Consider the following 19,948-nt stretch of genomic DNA (forward strand, 5'->3'; position numbering starts at 1 on the left):
CATCAACACACTAAAAAACAGAGCTCAGACTATTTGTTCCAGTGAACAGGCACTGAAAGATGAATTTAAAATTATCAGTAATAACTTACAAAAAAAAATGAATACAGCCAAAACACTATAAACAAAATTCTCTACAAAACCACAATAAAAAACAAAGACAAACCAGACTACAGTAAAACTATAACCATTCCCTACATTAAAGGAATATCAGACAAAATAAACAGAGTACTACAAAAGTACAACCTCAAAGCCACCTTTAAACCTCCTGCAAAATTAAAAAACTTACCCAACTCATCCAAAGGCCCACTCCCTCCACTAGCTCACCCTGGAGTATACCAGATTTATTGTACTTGCAAATACCATATATAGGAGAAACAGGATGCACTATTCCTATTAGACAAAAAGAGCATAAAAGACACATTAAATATAATAATTATGGTGAAGGTGGCCTTTCTGATCATGCCCTGAATACCTTACACAGAATTGACTGGAAAACCACCAGCTGTCTACATCACACTAGTACATGGTATGAACGGAAATTCAAGGAAGCCTGTGAGATTATCAGCAACCACCCCAATGTGAACAACAATGATGGTTTAAAAATCCCAAACATATGGAAGGTATATATTCGACCTTCCTCACCAAGAACAACTATAAACAGGACTGTAGAAAATCCAGTATTGTAAATCAAAAATGAGAATTGTAATACTAAAAATAGGACACCAATTGTTTCTGAAAGAAAACCATCTAAAAGAATGTTTATTCCTGTCATTGTAAAAATAGAATTTAGCTTGATGTAAAAAAAAATTATTTTTTATTTTATTTTATTTATTTATTTATTTATTTTTTTTTTTTTTTTTTTATTTTTTTTTTCACCAGAGGTCACACCAGTAGAATAACATGTGATCAAATCATTGTTTCTCTAGCTTACAGTTAATGATGTAACTCAGCTTGTTCTGTATACTTAAGTACGCTCCAGATGATGATCTTGATGTGAAGATCGAAACGTCGGGATAAAAAAAGTTTTTTTAACACTGTTGTAAATTCCATAAAAAAAATTTTTAAAAGGAAACTTTTAATTTGCTTGGTTTGCAACTATCACAGTATGATGTTTGTTCCAGTTGTTTCTAATTACTCAATTTTTCATTAAATACAGTATGCACTGACTGCATGCTCTTTTTAGTACTACAATTAAAATTGATTTGCTCTTATCTGTGCAGTATGGTGCTTATAGGGAGGAGATATGTTTCACTATATAGGGTCATTTTCATTATAGTACTAAACTATCATTGTAATCTGCAAACAGAAAGCACTGTACAAATTCTCATGAACTGCCTGAAGGTCAAGTACAGAACTAGTCAATTTGTCTCTTGTCCTTGCAAACGTAAGTAAATCATTTTACTAGGTTTTATCTGGCATTAGCAGATGCTCTGTTCATCTAATAAAGGATACAAAAAAAATTATCTTGAACCGTTAAGTAAAAAATGAAAAGGGATTACTAATTTCTTTTCCTCTGACACAGTTAAGAAATTAAAAACAGTTGAGAAAACGAGTAAACAGTTAACTGTAGAAGCTGTGTCAAAGACTTTTTGTTCATGATGGTATCACTGTTCAACAGCAAGGCATGATTGATTTTAATCAACATGATTGACAAGTCATCAAGAAATGACTTGCAAATTGGCTAAATTATCAAAATAAGAGACTTGGATGCAGAACTGTTGTTAAGTATAGTAGGTCACCCCTAAATTCAATAAAATGTTTTTTTTTGAAGTGTTTTTTTATTGGTTGAGATACAATTTTGCTGCTCTCTCCAAGCCTGCTCCTAGGCATTGTCTTAGTTAGTTGCTTAGTGGATTATGATGGTTCTGCTTGGATGTGCATTATGTAAATGAATGGAAAAACTCAGAGTGTAAAAGAAGGCTGACATGAACATTTCTAAGGAATGAGCAAACAATGATGCTCCCTATTTTTGCAAAAGTAGACAGCAACAGCTGACATCTTTAACAAAAAAAAAATATTATCATCAGTAAATACTTTTTAGTTGTTTTTTTTTATATATCCTTTAAATCTTAAATTTTTTCTGCTAGTAAAGGACGAGTACCAGCACTTTTTTTTTTTTTAGCACTGATCATTGTGTGTGTGTATTCCCAAATTGTCTGAATTGTATTTGTATTTATGTATGTATGCAGATTTTTTACAATGGTATTCTTATTGAATTTTTTATTTTTTAAGTACAACCATTTCCAGTAGAAGTTCGTCGACTGTTGAGATGGAAGCTATCAAGTATTACCCCTGTGCTGATTAGGCAAACTGTGGTGCGATCTGGATTTCGCTTAACTAAAAGTGAGAATTAAATGAACACACTAAATGAACTTTCTAATGGTTTTCTCAAGCTTTTTTTTTTTTTTGAAAAAGTCTGAATAGTTTTACTGTCAGTTACATGGGATAATTGATTAGTCAGTTTGCTTGTGGATAGTTAAACATAGAAAAAACTAGAATATTTAAAATTTTTTGATTTTTGGGAAATGCAGTAGTTATTAATGTACACTAATCAGTTATTTTAAATGTTATGCATATTCTTTATTTAAAAAAAGTTAAAAATTCTCCTTGATTAGTTTTTTTGCATTTTTTCCTTGTTTTTTCACAGTATAACAAAATTTAACTTCGACTTTCACTGCAAATAATCAGAAAATAGATAATAGAAAAGCATTTTAACAGCCAAAAAATCTTAAATTCTGACCCATTTTTAAGCTTTATGATATGCTTTTCAGTGGCTGATTATGTTGAGTATTCTCTCTTGGTAATTTAAAAATTGATAGTTTTAAATCTGCAGCAGCAGCACCTTCATGGGAGGATAGTTACATTTTATTTCTTATGTTAAGTTGCACACATAATTTTGACATGTTCACTGCCACGCTCCTCCGGCATAGTTTGTTACTGCACGGCAAGCAATTTCACTTCTTCAAGGTCAGTACGAGTAATCTCGTTGCCTGCTGTGATCGACATACTTGTATGTCGATCACAGCAGGCAACGATTTTTGTGAGGCTCATATACCAGCTACGAGTATACACACTTTCGCTGCTATGCTCCACACCCAAGCACTTTCAAGGTCAGTACGAGTAATCTCGTTGCCGGTTGTAAGCGTCATACAAGTATATTCGTAGTTGGCATGTGAGGCTCATATACCAACTACGAGTATACTTGTAGTTGGCAGTGAACGTGTTAAACAGCTTTTCATTCATTGCTTGCATAATGCAATTGTGCAATAAATAAATGGTATCATTTTCTCAAATGTGTATTGCAAGCATAACCATTTTCTCATTATACATTAGCCATTGCCAATTATGATATGTTACACAGTTTCAAAGGGCTCTTCATGCTTTTTTTTCTAAAATAATGCTTTTTGCACATGTTGCACCTATTAGATGGTAATTGTACTACACCAAAAGGTGTATATATGGATGTAAAAAGTTTATTATTCAGGTATTAGAGATATATGAGGGTGGTCTGAAAAGTTCTCGACCTAAAAATGAAAACACGAATTTATAATTTCAAAATTATTTTTATTTTTCAACATAATCTCCCTTAAGACTAATACATTTATTCTAGCGAGTGATGCTCCAGTGCCATTATCTCATCCCTGTAGTGGTTCTCTGTAAGATCTGAAAAATACCCCTCTACAGCTGCAATCACCTCTTGATTCAAAGAAACGCTTGCCTGCGTGGACGAGTTTTAGTTTTGAGAAGAGATAGAAGTCAGAGGGAGCCAAATATGGGTAATATGGTGGATGTTCCAGCAATTCATAGTGCAGCTCCCTTAATTTTCCCATTGCCAAAGCACCTTTGTGGGCAGGTGCATTGTCCTGATGAAAGATGATTTTTTTCTTCTTCAAACCGGGTCTTTTCTCACAAATTTTTTTGGTTAAAAGATCTGAATAATATTCCCTGGTTATTGTTTTACCCTTTTCAAGATAATTAATAAACAAAATGCCTTTAGTATCCCAAAACACTGATGCCATGACCTTTCCTGCTGTTGTAACTGACTTTGTCTTCCTTGGTGCTGAACAACCAGCTTCTGTCCACTGTTTTGACTGCTGTTTGGATTCTGGTGAGTAATGGTGAAATCCAAGTCTCCTCCATAGTAATAAATCAACATACAAAATCAGTTTTATTCTTGTTAAAATGCTCCAAGCACGGTTCAGAGATTTTCATGCGAGTGCATTTTTGATCTGATGTGAGCAAGTGTGGCACCCATCTTGCGCAAAGCTTTTTCATTTGCACTTCTTCATGCAATATATATTCTACACGTTCTTTTGAAATGCCTATAGTCTCAGCATTTCCACACATTTTGACTCGCCGGTCATCCAATACCATATCGTGCACTTTATCAATGATGTCTGGTGGTGTTACACTTGTGGTGGACGTCCTTCTCGTGAATCATCTTCAAGGCTGGTACGGCCACGTTTAAACTCGTCAGCCCATTTCTTAATTATCAAAAACGAAGGAGAAGAGTGCCCATAAACTTTTATGAACGTCGAATGAATTTCTTTTGGCATTAAACCTTCTTTTACAAAGAATTTAAAACCGCATGATACTCAATTTTATCCATTTTAAGGGAAACAGACAATACTTTTGCTTCAGATAGCTGTTTAAAACAAACTACTTGATAGAATGACTTACAATTTCACGTGGATGCGCATGACAGATGTACCAACTTAAAAAAAAAAAAAAAAACCTCTTGCCAATAGTAGTGCTATTTATGATCAAGGCTGAGAACTTTTCAGACCACCCTCTTATAAGGGAAAGTAACTCATTTGATCCCTTGCATCTGTGTATCATATCTGATTATCAGATATGATGCAGTCTCTTGGATTATTGTTTACAGTCAAAAAAAAATTTCTGATATATAAATATAATGAACTTTGCATTGAGAAAGTTAGCTATCTGATATGTTTTGTTCTGTACTATACCAATAAGTCATGAGACATCATTTATGATAGGAAAATGGATGTATGTTTGTCATGGGAGTATGATTGCAAACTATTTACATTTTTTGCCCTATAAAGGATATTAGCAGTTTGCTTGGAAGTCTCATTATTTTCATGGTAATCCCACATAAGAGGTTGTTCAACCCTTATTGCATTAGTACCATCGGTTTGTAGAAAGAGATAAAAATGAATATTGAATTAGAAGATTTGCAGATTATACTCTTTAAGAAATAGAAGGAGGTGAGGGGGTGAAGCTTTTTTTGAAAGAATAGTTGGAAGGAGTCATGAATGAGTGAGGGAGTTTGTTCTTCAAATTTCTAGTTGAACTGTGCAAAGAGATGCTGAGTGTATGCTGCACAAGTGTTGATGAATTTAGCAGAGAGCTGAGGAATTACTAATGACAATTTAATGAACAATGACCACAGAAATATCTGTAGAAATTCAAGAAGCAGAAGCTATGTGTGCATGTGAAAGAGACTGTAGTGAATTGGCAAGAGACATCAATAATCAAACCGGTCTCTTTTGTAACTAATTGTAACTTTAAGCTTTGTAAGGTTTTTCCTAACTTGAAGCATTGTTAAGTCCCCCCCAAAAATGATTCAACCTAAAATCACACAATTTTATATTGTGGATAATTGCTATGTTGAAATCAACATTGACATGTAATTATAAAGAAGTCATCTTGCCTCTTTATGAGACCTTTAACCCCTGAGTTCAGATTTGGTCTCCTTGCTTCAGCAGGGGCTGAAGAAGTTGTGGAAAGGATGTAAAAAAGAGTATCAGAGATGATATTGGAATTACAGAATGTTTATGAGGACAGATTGAGGGTACGCATACTAAAAACACTGGTAAGTTTTTATCACTCCCCCCTTCTGGTAAGCAGCAGAAAGGGGGGGGGGTGATATGATAGTTTTCTATAAACTTCTAAAAAGGTATTATGCAATGAATTTTTTGTTAAATTGAATGTGAGGATAGGACAAGGGGGACATCCATGGAAAGTAAGTTTGTGTGGGGTTAAGAAAAGGAATGAGTACTAGATTTTTCTCGTACAGAGTAGTGAGGTGAGTAGAACAGTTTGTCTCTACAAATAATAAGTGCATCCAGTGTGAATGAGTTAGTGAGAAGGTAATGGCAGCTGGTGTGGGTGATCCGTGGCCTCCCTTGATGAGCCCTTGACTCTCTTGAGTTCTCAGATAATCTAGTATTTAGGATTATGTGTTGGTTTAAACTCATTAAGTTTCATGAAATGAATATAACACAGAGGAACAGTAAAATGCAAGTTTATTAGGCCCTCTATTTTGTCTGTCATAGTCATCCATTGTCAATGATACAATTCTAAAAGCACACAAAAACACTGAACACAATAAATGAAATAAAATTAGATTAAAAGCCTAGTCTTGTGAGGGGTGCCCTCTAAGAATTAAAGTTTCCCAAATCTTGAGAAGTTTATCATCACCATATTTATTTAGATTAGCTTGGTTTTTTTATATCTGTTGCTGATTCTAAGAAAAGTCTTTCAAGTTTATTGCAGTGAACCATAGTAGTTGTTTTCCATTTGATTCTGTGCAAGGTGTCCAAAGCATAGTCAGCTAGACCAGACTCACTGTAGGTATGGAAGCAAGATGTATTTCTTGTGTTCTTCTAATTAGATGTTGATAGATCTATTGGTCTGATCATAATATGATAATTTGCAAGAATGAGGAACCTTTTGTACACAGAGAGGTGGGAGTAGATATTTTTCATGTTGGAGGTTTAATGGAATATTTACAACACTAGGAAAGGATTAAAAACTAATTTTAATGCTTCCATTATTTTGTCTCAGTCACTGAGACATCTTCAGGGATTACAAATAACTCTAATGGATATGGGTAGCAAGTTTCCAGTGGGGCTTAAAAGCTGTGTAGAGGTTGTACTTTTTTAAAGACCTGACTATTTTTTCTGGTGTACTGGATGTAAGGGATGGCATTTCTGAAATCCTTCTGAAGGGATGGCTACACAAAGACAACACGATACTAAATGAAACATGTAGATGACTTAAGAGTCCTATCTAGATGGTGCACCCTCTATGGGCATTTGTAGATGGTCTAGGATGTCAAGTGGGAGCTCTGACAATTATTGTTTTCCAGATTTGGGGATAGTTTTATGCATCTATATTGATTTAAATTAAGTTGATATCTGCAAGCCACTGCAGATTCTGAAAACAGTCTTTCCTTTTTAAATTTACTATGGTGGAGCATGGTGGTTTTCTTTCAGGAGATCCTGTGGGTTGTATCCAATGCATAGTCTGTAAGGCTCAATTGACCATAGTCATGATTGTAGATGTATGCTTTATTCTAAATGGGTGGTCGCTGATCTATCTGTATGTCTGAAGTAGCCAGTTTGCAGGAACAGGGTACTTTATATACTCCAGGCACTGAGAGAGGAGGGAGCTGATCTTTGGTGGAATTGATATGGGTATCAAGTTTCCAGTGGGGCTTAAAAACTGTGTAGAGGTTGTACTTTTTTAAAGACCTGGCTATTTTTTTCTGGTGTACCACAGATGTAAGTGATGGGGATGGCATTTCTGAAATCCTTCTGAAGGGATGGCCTAGGAATGGAAAAGAAACTGATTATTTTTTTTAAATTTTGTAATCACTGTGGCCATTGGAAAGGAAGGTATTGTGTATGTGGTTGAGTTCGGTTGAAAGAAATTCCACAGGAACAAAGATTATAGGCTGTATTGGTTAGTTTTAATAATACCATATTGTTGTTGATCGTGGGAACATCTGCCTGTGTGAGTAGGTTTTCTATATACAGTGAAGCAAAAGTTACCATTAGGAAGGCATGTTATTAGGTGTCCAAGAAGGGTTAATTATTGTTATTTTCCTTTTCCATCATAAACTGGATTCTTGGATATAGACTATTGAGGTGACCGAGGAAGGAGTGTAATGTATCTGGGCCATGAGGCCAAATAGAGAATGCATCATCTACATATCTTAGCCAGATAGGAGGTTTTTGAGAGGAGCTGGGTCTATGGCTCGTTTTTCAAAATTTTCCATGTAAAAATTGGTTGGATGGGGTGGGGGGGGGACTCGATAGCAGTTCTCTCTCTCTATATTTGTAAATTTTTTGTTCTTCCAAGAAAAATATCCAGAATTGATAGCAAAGGAAAAGAGATTTAAGATATCAGAAGGAAAACGTTTTTTAAGAGTGTTAAGGTGTCATTTAAGGGAATATTGGTAAACAGTGAGGTGATGTCAAAGCTTACCAATGTGGTAAGTCCAGTGAGAGGGGTAAGAGAGTTTGCCAGCTGTTTCGACAATATGTAGCATGGATCATCAGTGGCATCTACTATAGGTCTTAGGGGGAAACGAGAACCCAAGATCTGCATTTTTGTGGGGTCATGATCTTGTGCAATGTAGGTAGCACAATCTCTCTGAATAATATCCATTTTTCAATTATATTCTGTGGCATTAAGGACAACTATGGCATTACTCTTATACACTCTGTTGATGACAATCTTTTTATCTTTTCATAAGTTTCTAAGAGCATCGAGCTGACTAGAAGGTAAATTACTTTTTTGAGGTGATGACTGGAAGAGGATATTTGCAACGTCAAGTCTGATGTTGTCATTTTCCAGAGCTAAGCGACAGATTCTGCATTGTGTGTTGTACATTATGTCTAGTACTGGCACCTCTTTCGATGTGGCTGCAAAATTGTGACTGAGACTTATTGTGCTGATGGAATCTTTGTTGAGATTTTTCAAAGATAGATTCACTACTGTATGGAGCAGTTGCAATTTAGATTTACACAGAATGTTATACTTTTTGATGTGCTTATTTTTTTTATTTTTAGGAATTCTGTTTGTGTGGAAGCTTTTGAGATGTCCAAGAGAATGGACCAAAGTTCAGGGTTGAGGATTGCTGAGAGCTCAGATTGTTGAGCTGATGGCAGTATTCGTCACAGAGAGACTCATGCTATTGTGGCAATCTGTTCTCGTAGTAGTGTAAGACTGGCACATTTGCATATACAGAGGGCATGCGGACTCCAGAGTTTGATGGATAGAAGGCAAAAGGGGGATGTGATCAAGACATTTAAGCTGTTGAAGGGTTATTTTAGTATTAACACTAAAAAGATTTTTCATATGGTAGAATGAAGGAAAGACACATGGACAATAGGCCATCCCTGGACATTGCAAAAGGAGATAATGAATAAAAGGGTATATTTTTTGAATGGAGCATGGCCTGAGAGGGTGGTGTCAGCCTCCCATGATGAGTCTTGTGACTCCATAGGGGCTAGGAAGATAATAAATATAGTGGGTCTTACATTTTGTTTGTCATGTTTAGGAAAATTGTAGTTTTTCTTCCAAACGTTTGTTTGGAAAAAAAATATGTGCTTGATTTGTTGCTCAGCATATGTCAAACTAATGAGAAGTTTGTTATTATAAGTTTTTTGTAGGTAGTCAATATCTAATTTTAAATATGGGAAGGTTTTTGTGAATATAGTACATGTGCTTGGATGTTATCACTCATGTTATTTAGAGGAGAAAACACATGTCCAGGGATAATATTTAACAAACTAACTTTGATTAGTTAAATTATAAGGCAAGTATTTCACTAGTCACAAGGTATCTTCATGGGTGCAAAGCTATATGTATACACTGCCTGTGCATGCAGGCACATTAGCAGGAGGGCAAACAAAGACTGAGTGTAATCAATGGTCATCTCTTAGATTTTGGGTAAGGGGAAGCAACCATATTTATTCAAATTTTAGGAATGTTGTAGTGCTGTTGTAGATTCCAGGCATAGTCTTTAAGATTTGTATTTGCTTCTTTATAGCAGAAAAGTTTTCTATATAACTAATGATGGCATGTTCTGCCACTTTAGAATGGTTCTAGGGTTTATTGAATCATTAATGTTATAACTTCTTATCTCATCTGCTGAAATCATTCATATATGGGACACTTGTTAGGCAGCAGTTTCTCCTTTTCCAAAATCAACATAACCATCTGTTTTCCTCTTAATCCAATTCCCCCCTCCAAAGAAAAAAAAAAAAAAGACGGATAAAAAAATCTGTTGCCATCACTCACATCTATGCACCTCAGAAAGAAATTCATGCAGTCTTAAAACATACAACACATAGACTACCTTTAAATTATTCCAAAAATTATCCTTACATGCTCATCAAATGATCTAGATCATCTCCTGGTGTCTGCAGTGTTCTATACTTCTTGTGAATCAACATATGTTAGATAAAGAGGTTAGAGCAGCCAAGATCTTATTGAATGAACACAGGAATTATGTCTGTTATTTGATCTTGAGATCTTCAGTGGAACAAGCAAGATCCCTTCATCACATCCTTAGAGAGCCAGCTGGGACTTCAGGATCCTGCCTATTATACTTGATCTTTGTTGACCTTCCTACTGGTATGCCTGCATGTAACATATAGGTAATGTCATTTTGACCAGGACGATGCCATGGCAACTAAAGCAAAATATTTGTCTAATAATTTAACTAATTCAAGTTAATTTGTTAATTATCATCCATGTATGTGTGTTTATCCTTCAAAAACAACATGAAGGTTTTAGGTTGTAATGAAAGTGCTTTTGATTGTTTCTCAAGTTGAATAAATGCTTTATTCAGTTTCTGGTGTGAATGCATAACAGTTCAAGGAGAAGATGTTTGCATATTTGCACAGTTCAGCCCACAGGATAGAGGGAGCAAAGAAGAAATTCACATAGAGAGAATCCGATGGTCTTTGTATCCTTTACTGTTAGATAACATAGCAATTTATTTGCAAATAATTGAGTTTAATTTATATGAATAACATACTCTTTTACTCTCTAGAAACTTCCCTTCTTAATTGTACTTGCAGCTGATAGTGCTCAGTGAATTAGAGGATGATTACTTTTTTTTAATCAAAACATTCTTTTCTTTATGAAGAATGTGTATTGAAGATAGGCATTGTAACATACAGTGATTTGTATGCATTAAATTATTAAATCACAGTTAAATTTTGTGAATTCTTTGAAGTTTTAAGAATCTTGCACCTGTAGAGACATATTCTAAAGGATTAGCCAGCTAACTTCTTAGTTTGAAATCATAAGGTATCAAATGTGTAGTATCAAATGCTAATAAAAATGCGATTTAAGCTTTACAGTTTAATTCACACTTCACTACCTTTTTGCATTCGTAAATTTAGAGCAAAGTAAAATATTAAATTTGCTGTTTCCAAAGATAGTTGTCCAGATGGTAATGAAATAGAGCAGAGTCCTGGCAGTTCAGATTTATAAATTGTGCTTTTCATGTGGTTTATTCAAAAACCATAGTTAAGAATTCCCTGGGATAGTCTTATGATAAACATGAAAGTAGCAGAATTGTCATCACTTCATTTCAACTTTGAGGATTTCAGATGTAGTTTTGGATGGTTGAGTAAGTTTACAACAAGACAAGGAATGGCATGAAACTATTTCTGGTGAGCCTGTGAGCATATTGGAAAGAAACTGAAGGACTTGTATTATTCGTCAGTCACTTTCATAGACTTTATGATGACAGCCCTCTCCCACCTCAATCCATATGTCTTTCCACTCATTCATCATGCTATGAAAATAACCCTGTTCTCTTCTTCAGTATCTTATTAATACCTACGATGTTTCACCAATTCAAGTTAACCACTGCCAAAAACTTTACTCTTGTTCCTGATGCTTCTGGTATTAGTATAAATGATTGCAATATCCCTTTGAATCCACATGTACTCCTGCATGTTCTGATGACGTTCTTGTTTAGATTTGAAATCTAGGAAACAGTATTTTGATTCTGTGATCATTCCCATTCTCATGTTCACCTCGTAAGTGTCTGAAAATGTGTTTATTCCCCCCCTCCCCTCCCCAAATAGTCTTGATTTCCTGATTTTGCATTTCCATTCACAACTGTATACCTAACCTCAAAATGCATTCAGGTATATTAATCTCTTTTTGTGTATTACAACACATAAACAATAAGCCATAAAATGATGTTTAAATGGCTTCTGTTTTGCTTTATTTCAAACCAGTATCTTCAGGACACACTACTCCTTGTTATATTAACATAAGTAGTTGTGCTCTTTGAAGGTTTTGGACATCCCTTTGCACATGATCCAATGGAATTAAAAACCAGTGTGCTTGAATACATCAGTTTCTGTGGTTTAACAGTTCTAAACTGTAGATAGATAATTAAGTAAATATCTTAATTTTCTTTATGTTGTGAATTAAAACTAAAAAACCCAAAAAACTAATGATATATCATGAATTATGAAACAACAAATTCTTGTTCTTGTTCCAGTTGTAGTGCAGAATTCAAAATCTGTTATTTGAATTGCTCAGATAACAATAATTGTCCAGACATTTTAGCAATTTACAGTTGATACCAGCAAGCAAAACCCTATTATCAGGTAAGTCCACCTTTGGCTTTTATCATCTCCTGAACCCTTTAAGGGAGGCTTTGCAGCAGACGGAATTTCTCTCCATTCTTCCATTAAAGCGGCACTGAGTTCAGTGACAGATCGAGGACATGCTGCTCTGGACCTCAATCTCCATTCCAATTCATCCCACAGGTATTCAGTGGGGGTTGAGGTCAGAACTCTGCACGCTCCAGGGCAATCATTTAACACCCATTTCTTCATACCATTCCATAACAGCTGCAGCTTTGTGGCATGGGGATTGTTGTCTTGATAGTAACATGGGTCCATTCCATAAAACATATGGAAAACATAAAACATTACACAGTGTAGGCAGCACCTGATTATCCAGAATATCAAGATACCGAGCTGCTTTCATAGAACCTCAGACAACGACCAATGGTTCCACTCCAAACCAACTGAATGCACTTCACACCATTACTCCACCACCACCAAACTTTACTGTGGGTATAACACACTGTGGTAACAAGCATTCACCAAGCTGCCTCCACACCCACATCCTGCCATCAGACTGGAAACAGGTGAACCTTGATTCATCGCTCCAGAGTACTGTTTTCCAGTAGTCAGTTGTCCAGTTCACACACTCTTTGGACCAGGACAGATGAGCTGCCTTATTTGTTGTTGTGATGTTTGGCTTGTGTGTCACTGCTCTTCTCTGGAAATCCAGCAAAGGAAGTTCTTTTTGTACAGTATTAGTGCTCACCATGATGTTACTGGTGCTCTTGAACTCATCATGGATGGTCTGTGCCAGTTGTAGCCAGTTTTTGTGTGCAACCCATTTTAACAATCTCCTTTCCCTGTCAGTCATTTTTGACAGCTGCCCTGGGTGTTTTCTTGCACTAGTGATACCAGAACATCTCCATTTGTAGATCACATCCCGAACCATTGATTTTAGATGTTCCAGTTGAGCAGCAATGGCTCATATGGACACATACCAATGTGACAGCTCACGATGACGCCTCTCAAAGTCACTGAGTTCACGTCATGTTGCCATACCACCTGTATTCAACTGTTATGATGAAATACTGTTTCCCACTATCTGTACACTGAATTTTATGTTATTAACAAACCTGGAATGTTCTATAACTTCAAATAATGGATATCTGAACAATTATTAGTAGATAGTGTATTTTGTGAGTGGGCTTTCAGAATGATTTGGAAAAGTGCTCAAAAAACAAAACTGTCTCTTATTACAGAATTATAGTTAGAATTAAATTTTTTTTTTAATTGAAACTATTAGAACAAAGTTATGTATTAAAAGTATGGTCTCCTCTTTCTATAGCAGACTTGTTCACTCTGACAAACTAATGAAATGCTCTAATCAAATTATCATAGCAAACTATCCACTATAATAAGTTATTCTGTGGTCCCTATGAGTTTGTGATTATAATTCATCCTTTATCAGCAATGCGTAATGAAGATTTATTGTTCTCTGATGAGATGCAGGTGCAACAGAGATGAAAATGAGTTTTAAATTCGAAAATAAAATAGTATACACCAACCATGAAAGTAATATTGAGTTATTAAGTATTTATTCATTCATATGGGGTTCTCCCTCATCCTTTTGGGGGGAGTGAGTTGCAAATTTCAAATGCAACTATCATCTTCTTTGCAAAACTGATTAATTCATCATATTGAATACATCACTGAATAATTCAACAACAGGCACATGCCATGTAAGTATGGTCAACCTTTTATGGGCCGCCAAAAATGCATTTGGGCCACATGCGGGTCACTGGTTGCTGACACCAGATTTATATCATTGAAAGAATCTCACCATCATGACAAGTAGTATATGTGTAATCATCATGTTATAAATGTAACAAGTTTTGATAAACTTGTTGAAACTAGTTAAATGTTCTTGAATAAAATGTTAATTCTTTTAAAAAACGTTTAATTAGATTTGCAGTGAATGCAACCACATTAATTACTGGTCAGTAAATAAACAAATTGTGAAAGTTTACGTGAAGCTGTAGCTGTCAGACTAGCTGCAATTTTGATAATGTAAAAAGATTGCACCAAACTCTGGTTCAAACTAGTGTATAGAATTGAAAAACATTACAGTTATAAATTTATATGCAAAAGTTCAAACAACAGCCATGGGAGATAAGACTGCAAATGCCGACATTCTTTCAACAAGACAGGGTGCTATCTGCCACATTGAACAAGCTAGTGTGGCATACTTTGAATTGAATTTTTTATGAACAAATTCACAAATATATGACCTTAGTGTTTGAATGAGGTAGTTAAAACCAAAAATTCTGCATTTGATATATTTGTCATGCCATTTATGTGACATGAAATTAGTGGTGAAAGGGAAGTGCACGTTACACATTAAAAAAAAAAAAAAAAACATATACAGGTGATCAAAATTAAAGTATCCTTGTTTAAGGCCTTGTGGAGCACCGTCTAGTGATTCAAATGCTACAAAACATTATTATTATTACGTGACACCTCCAGGGATTCCAAAGACTCATCGAGGGAGGGCACCTACTCTACAACTCTGTCTCCACCACTCAATTCACCATCTACTGCCAACCACTACCCCCACCACTAGTATTTTCACAGACAATCACAAACATCCATGCCCACAGTGGAATTCGAACCCGCAACCTTTTGGCTGGAGAGTGGATACGCTAACCACTTGGCCAACCAGACCGGCAAGAATGCATTGTGTGTCGGGCAGAAGCGATATCTGAGGGAGAAAAATAGTTCCAAAATTCACCACCAGAAGGTGCTGTGTGTGGTGTATTGAATGTTGATGTAGTAAGTTTTCTGTGTGTGTAAGAAGGAGAAAAGTGATACAAGCATAAATAACGCATTTTTATTTACTTCTGTTATGCATTCATGAGCTGTACTTTTCAATCTGCTGCTCTTCCTGTATGCCACAAACTTCATCCATTGCATAGTATGTTCAACAACAGAGCACAGCTTGTCAGGACTGATGTTGCACACATGCTGCATTATGCTGTCTTTTAGTATTGGCAAGTTATCAGTATGATAACTAATAATTAAGGAATTGACAGCATACACTAGAAATATAGAAATATACACTAGAAATTAAGGAATTGACAGCAGATATATACTTTCCGATATTTCGGCAAACGTCATGTTGCCATCTTCTTGGGAACTTAATACAAAGACAAGGGCACACAAGTACTACATAACAGCAAATGAGAACCGAAGCTAGGAAGCTAATGTTTTCCTAAAGTCCTGATGGTGCCCCCCTGGTGGGCTATATTGGTAGTTCTTGGCCTTTGGGCTGAAGTTCTTCTGATAAATGTTTCCCAAATTTGGGGCAGTCTCATGCATCCAAATTTGTTGAGGTTTGGCATGTTCCTAAGGGCTGAGGCTGATTCCATGAATAGTCTTTCATATTTGAACTTGCTGCGGTGTATTACTGTGGCTTTCTTCCATCTTATTCTGTGGTGAGTATCCAGAGCCTAGTCTGCAAGCCCAGAGTGGCTTGCAGACCATGCTCTGGATACTCGTCAACTGTACTGGTGAAATCGGATGTAATCCTTGTGTTCTGAGATTCTGATATTTGCTGTCCTGCCTGTTTGGCCAAAGTAGGACAATTTATAGCTGCAAGGGACCTGGTATATACCAGGTAGGTCTAGGGGAACTGGTTGGTCTTTAATGGAGCAGATAAGGGATGCCAATTTTCTATATGGTCTGTAGCAAGTGGTCAAGTCATGTTTTTTTAAGATTTTCTTGATTTTTCTTAGGTGCCTTTGATGTAGGGAATGGTGATGGATTTAGAGTAATCTTTTTTGTGAAGGAGGGGGAAGGTGGATTGTGGATAACCGGTTTAAGTATTTTTTGGATTCTTTTGGGGAGGTAGCCATTGGCTGAGAACGTGTCACGGATGTGATTTAGTTCAGTGGTTAGGGCTTGATCAATTGAACAGATTATTTTTGCCCTGTTGAATAGTGTGTTAATAACTCCATGTTGTTGTTGTTGTGAGGGGGGGGGTGATGGGATTGTTGGTGAATGCCCCCATATGTAAATCCTGCATGAAAATGACTGAAGCCATGCACAGGTGCTCCTGTAGCTGTCACACAACAAAATAGTTTATCGTATTGCAATATCTCTCAGCAGTAACAGCATGGCCCAAGATCTGCCTGGTGAATGTTGGTCCAATGATAAACGAAGCTGTAAACCATTATCAGACCTTTGCATGGACCTTTGAGTGAATGCAACGGAATTTGCTGGATTGTATGCAGTTTTTGTATAGCCCATACCTGGCTGTGGGTATTCATAGCTACATTCAGGTGAAAGTGAGCCTCATTTCTGCACAAAATCATCCATGGCCATGCATCATCCAACTCTACTCAAGTATGGAATGTTAAAGTGAATGCCACTTAACTTTTGAAGTCCTGTGGGTGCAACTCCTGTGTCAGGGTTATTTTGAATGGATAGAAATGCAAAATCTTCTGTAGAATTTTCCTGACAATTTTGTAAGGCACATTCATTTATTTGTCTTGATACAGCTCATGCACTACAGGAATCGAAGCTGTTATTCATGGCCTGCTCCACAATGGCAGTAGCATCTTCATTTACTTGTGAACTGATTGGTTTGCGACTTCTGCCATGTGTAACTCCCAACAATCCCATTTCTTCAAAACAACTAATTCATTGCAGAGCACATGGAGATAGTGGATCTTGTCAACATTTGTTCAGGTGATGAAATTCGCAGTGCAGGAACAGCATTGCAATTGTTTAGGTCAGAGGTCTACAACCTTTTTAATATGAAGGGTGCAATGTAAAATTTGAAAATTACGGAGGACTCATGACACAGGCATTTTTTCTCTCATTTCAGGCTTAGGGATTCTATGATTGGTTGTTTTAAGGAAAAATGAAATTTCAAATGTTAACATTATTTTATTTAACTCTCTTTTACAACATATTTTTGTCATATATGAATGAATATAAAATACCATAAAAATAAAATAATAAATGAATACAAAAAAATATAAATTCAATAGGATTTAATGAGAAACCTGGCCTTGTACATCATCTGCTAATTTTTTATAATCAAGCTATAGTTTGAAGTACCTGCTCTTAAATAATTATCCAAATGTGAGTCTGTAAGTCAAGATCAATATTTTGATAAAGATAAAATCTTTTTTTTTTCCTTATTTCGGATTTCACTGGATAGTCAAAATTAAAATTGGCATGAATGGTTTTGAAATGTTTTTCTATATTTTAGAAATAGCCACACTATTATTGCATAATAAACAAATATATTTGCCATTAAGATTGATAAAGCAATAGTCTTCCTCCTAATCGTCATTAAAATAGTACATTCTTTTCCTTTCACGTTTATCCATTATAAAGGGTTAAAAATATCTTTGTAAACAAAGTATTTTGTATATTTTTTTATTTTTTTGTATATTTGCACTGATAGCAGGAGTGATTCAAAAGGGTTCTAACAGTGTTTTGATATGAAGGGTAGCGAGAGCAGTCACATTGATAACTAGATGACATCAACAACTCAAACTACTTATGATCAGTGATCTCTCTTAACTGTAAGATAAGAGAGTTAAATAAAATAATGTTAAAATTTGAAATTTCATTTTTTTTTTCATTTTTTAATTACTGTAAATTGCTTTATTTGGCACAAATAAAGCAGTTTACAGTAATTTCTCTGAGGGCGCATTAAAAATTCACTGCTGGCGGCATGATGCTCGCAGGGGCTGCATTGCCGACTCCTGGTTTAGGTAGTACAGTTTCATGAGCAATGCAAAGCATGTTCTGACAAGTTCAGTGCCATCACTGTGGATGGTATTAACAACAAGAATGAAGGGAAAAATACCATGGTTATCTCTTTTTAAACCTACCTGCCGACTTGCATGATATGCAAATTCTACGCATTTAGTCTTTAAATACCCTGGTGGTGAATTTTGGAACTTTTTCTCCAGATCTCGCTTCCACATAATGTACAATTTATTTCTGCAAAGTTTTGCAGCAGCATTTTGGATTATTAGATGCACTTTAGAAAGCCTTAAACAGAGATGCTTTAATTTTGATTATTCTGTATATTGGAGGATGGTCTGTTTTTTTTTTATAAGATTTTGTTTTTGACTTCATTAGTCTTATAAATTTGGACTTGTTATAGTCATAAAAGAAAGATCAATTTACTAACTTATTTAGTTCATTCTAGAGCAATATTTCCCAAAGTGTGATAGATGCAGCTCCCCCCCCCCCTAGAAATAGACAAAACATCTTCAGGGGATATGGAGCACTTTTTAAAAAATGTTCATTACCCCTTTTTGCTATATTGCTATATGTCAGTGCAGGTCTATTCTTTGGTTAATTTTTCAATAACTAAAAGAATGTAAAGGAAGCTTTAAACAAAATGTGTTTCTTGATATGTTTCGACTGACTTCTGTTAGAACTGCATCTGGCTGACCACAACATCGTGTTCCAGCCATGTGGTTCAAACTGTTTGCCTTAAAAGAGCTTACATTCAAATACAATAATGCTCCACCTTTGGATATTTTGCTTTAAGATGATCTTCAATTATGACTGCTGTATTCACTCATATGGCGGTTTTAATAACAACACTGCCATAAATCAACTGATGTTCGGTTATCATGGTGTCTGTTTACAATACTCTTGTTCATCGTGTCTCTCTTTCTGTATATCACAGTTTCTCTGGGAATTATAAACTGTTTATAACTTATTTCATTTTATTGTTAATAATGGCAGATAAAAATCAAAGAATACAAATCTATTACGTTAGATACTATGATTAAAATTTGGACCAGATTTATGCATAAGTTAGACAAGCTATTGCTTAGGTCCCTGCATTACCAGGGAGCTTCCTAAAATTTCTAAATAGAGAGCTAGCTTAAAAGTTATAGAGTCACAACCACCTGAAATCTGGCCTTGATTAAAATAATTAAATTTAGTGATGATGATGAAGATGATATATCAAACGCTAAAATAGACAGTAGGCTAAACTCTCTTCACCCTGCTGTTGTTATACACATAGATAAAGTTCTCAGTGAAGTGAAAATCACTATACCAGTAAATGTTACAGTTATCCATAACTTTTATGTATACTGACAGAATTAAATGCTTTATTTATGTCAGTTATGCACATACAGTAAATAATTGCTTAAAAATGTTATTAAACCATTACATGCATTTACAAGTGAATAAAATAGGCAATCATTCGCTATAGAATGGTGATCTGGAACCTAATGTCATATGCCTGTAGTTTTCGAACTACACAGTCAGAATGCTCCACTAAATTTTGGAATCATATCTATCTTAAATTTTAACAGTCCTTGGGTATTGCTTCATGACTTGCACATGCATCTGCTTGGTCTTCTGTGGACCTTTAAAAAAAAAAAAAGCAGCTCTGTCTTCTTGATGTTGAACCTAATCTATGGCTAAAAATAAAACAAAAAAAAAGTATAGAACCAGATTTCACCTAAGTAACTTCCCAACAGAAGCAGTTACATTCATCTCAGTTATTTTATTTTTGAAAATTCAAATTTATAATTTTTGTTTCT

The 19,948-nt window shown here is 35.4% G+C and overlaps 1 protein-coding gene across 4 annotated transcripts in view; it reads left to right on the plus strand.

Annotated features, from left to right (window-relative positions):
- Positions 1 to 19,948, plus strand: part of LOC150099984 (tubulin monoglutamylase TTLL4-like) — a 548,120-nt gene that overhangs the window by 142,600 nt on the left and 385,572 nt on the right. For all 4 annotated transcript variants that reach the window (XM_090402675.1, XM_090402676.1, XM_090402677.1 and 1 more), the window contains exon 5: positions 2,233 to 2,343. In XM_090402675.1, coding sequence (XP_090258801.1) covers positions 2,233 to 2,343 — 111 coding nt within the window. The remainder of the gene's footprint in view (positions 1 to 2,232; positions 2,344 to 19,948) is intronic.

Source organism: Typopeltis vanoorti, chromosome 13 (assembly GCF_054136105.1).
Source record: "Typopeltis vanoorti isolate ZY-2024b chromosome 13, IOZ_Tvanoo_1.0, whole genome shotgun sequence".
Lineage (NCBI taxonomy): Eukaryota > Metazoa > Arthropoda > Arachnida > Uropygi > Thelyphonidae > Typopeltis > Typopeltis vanoorti.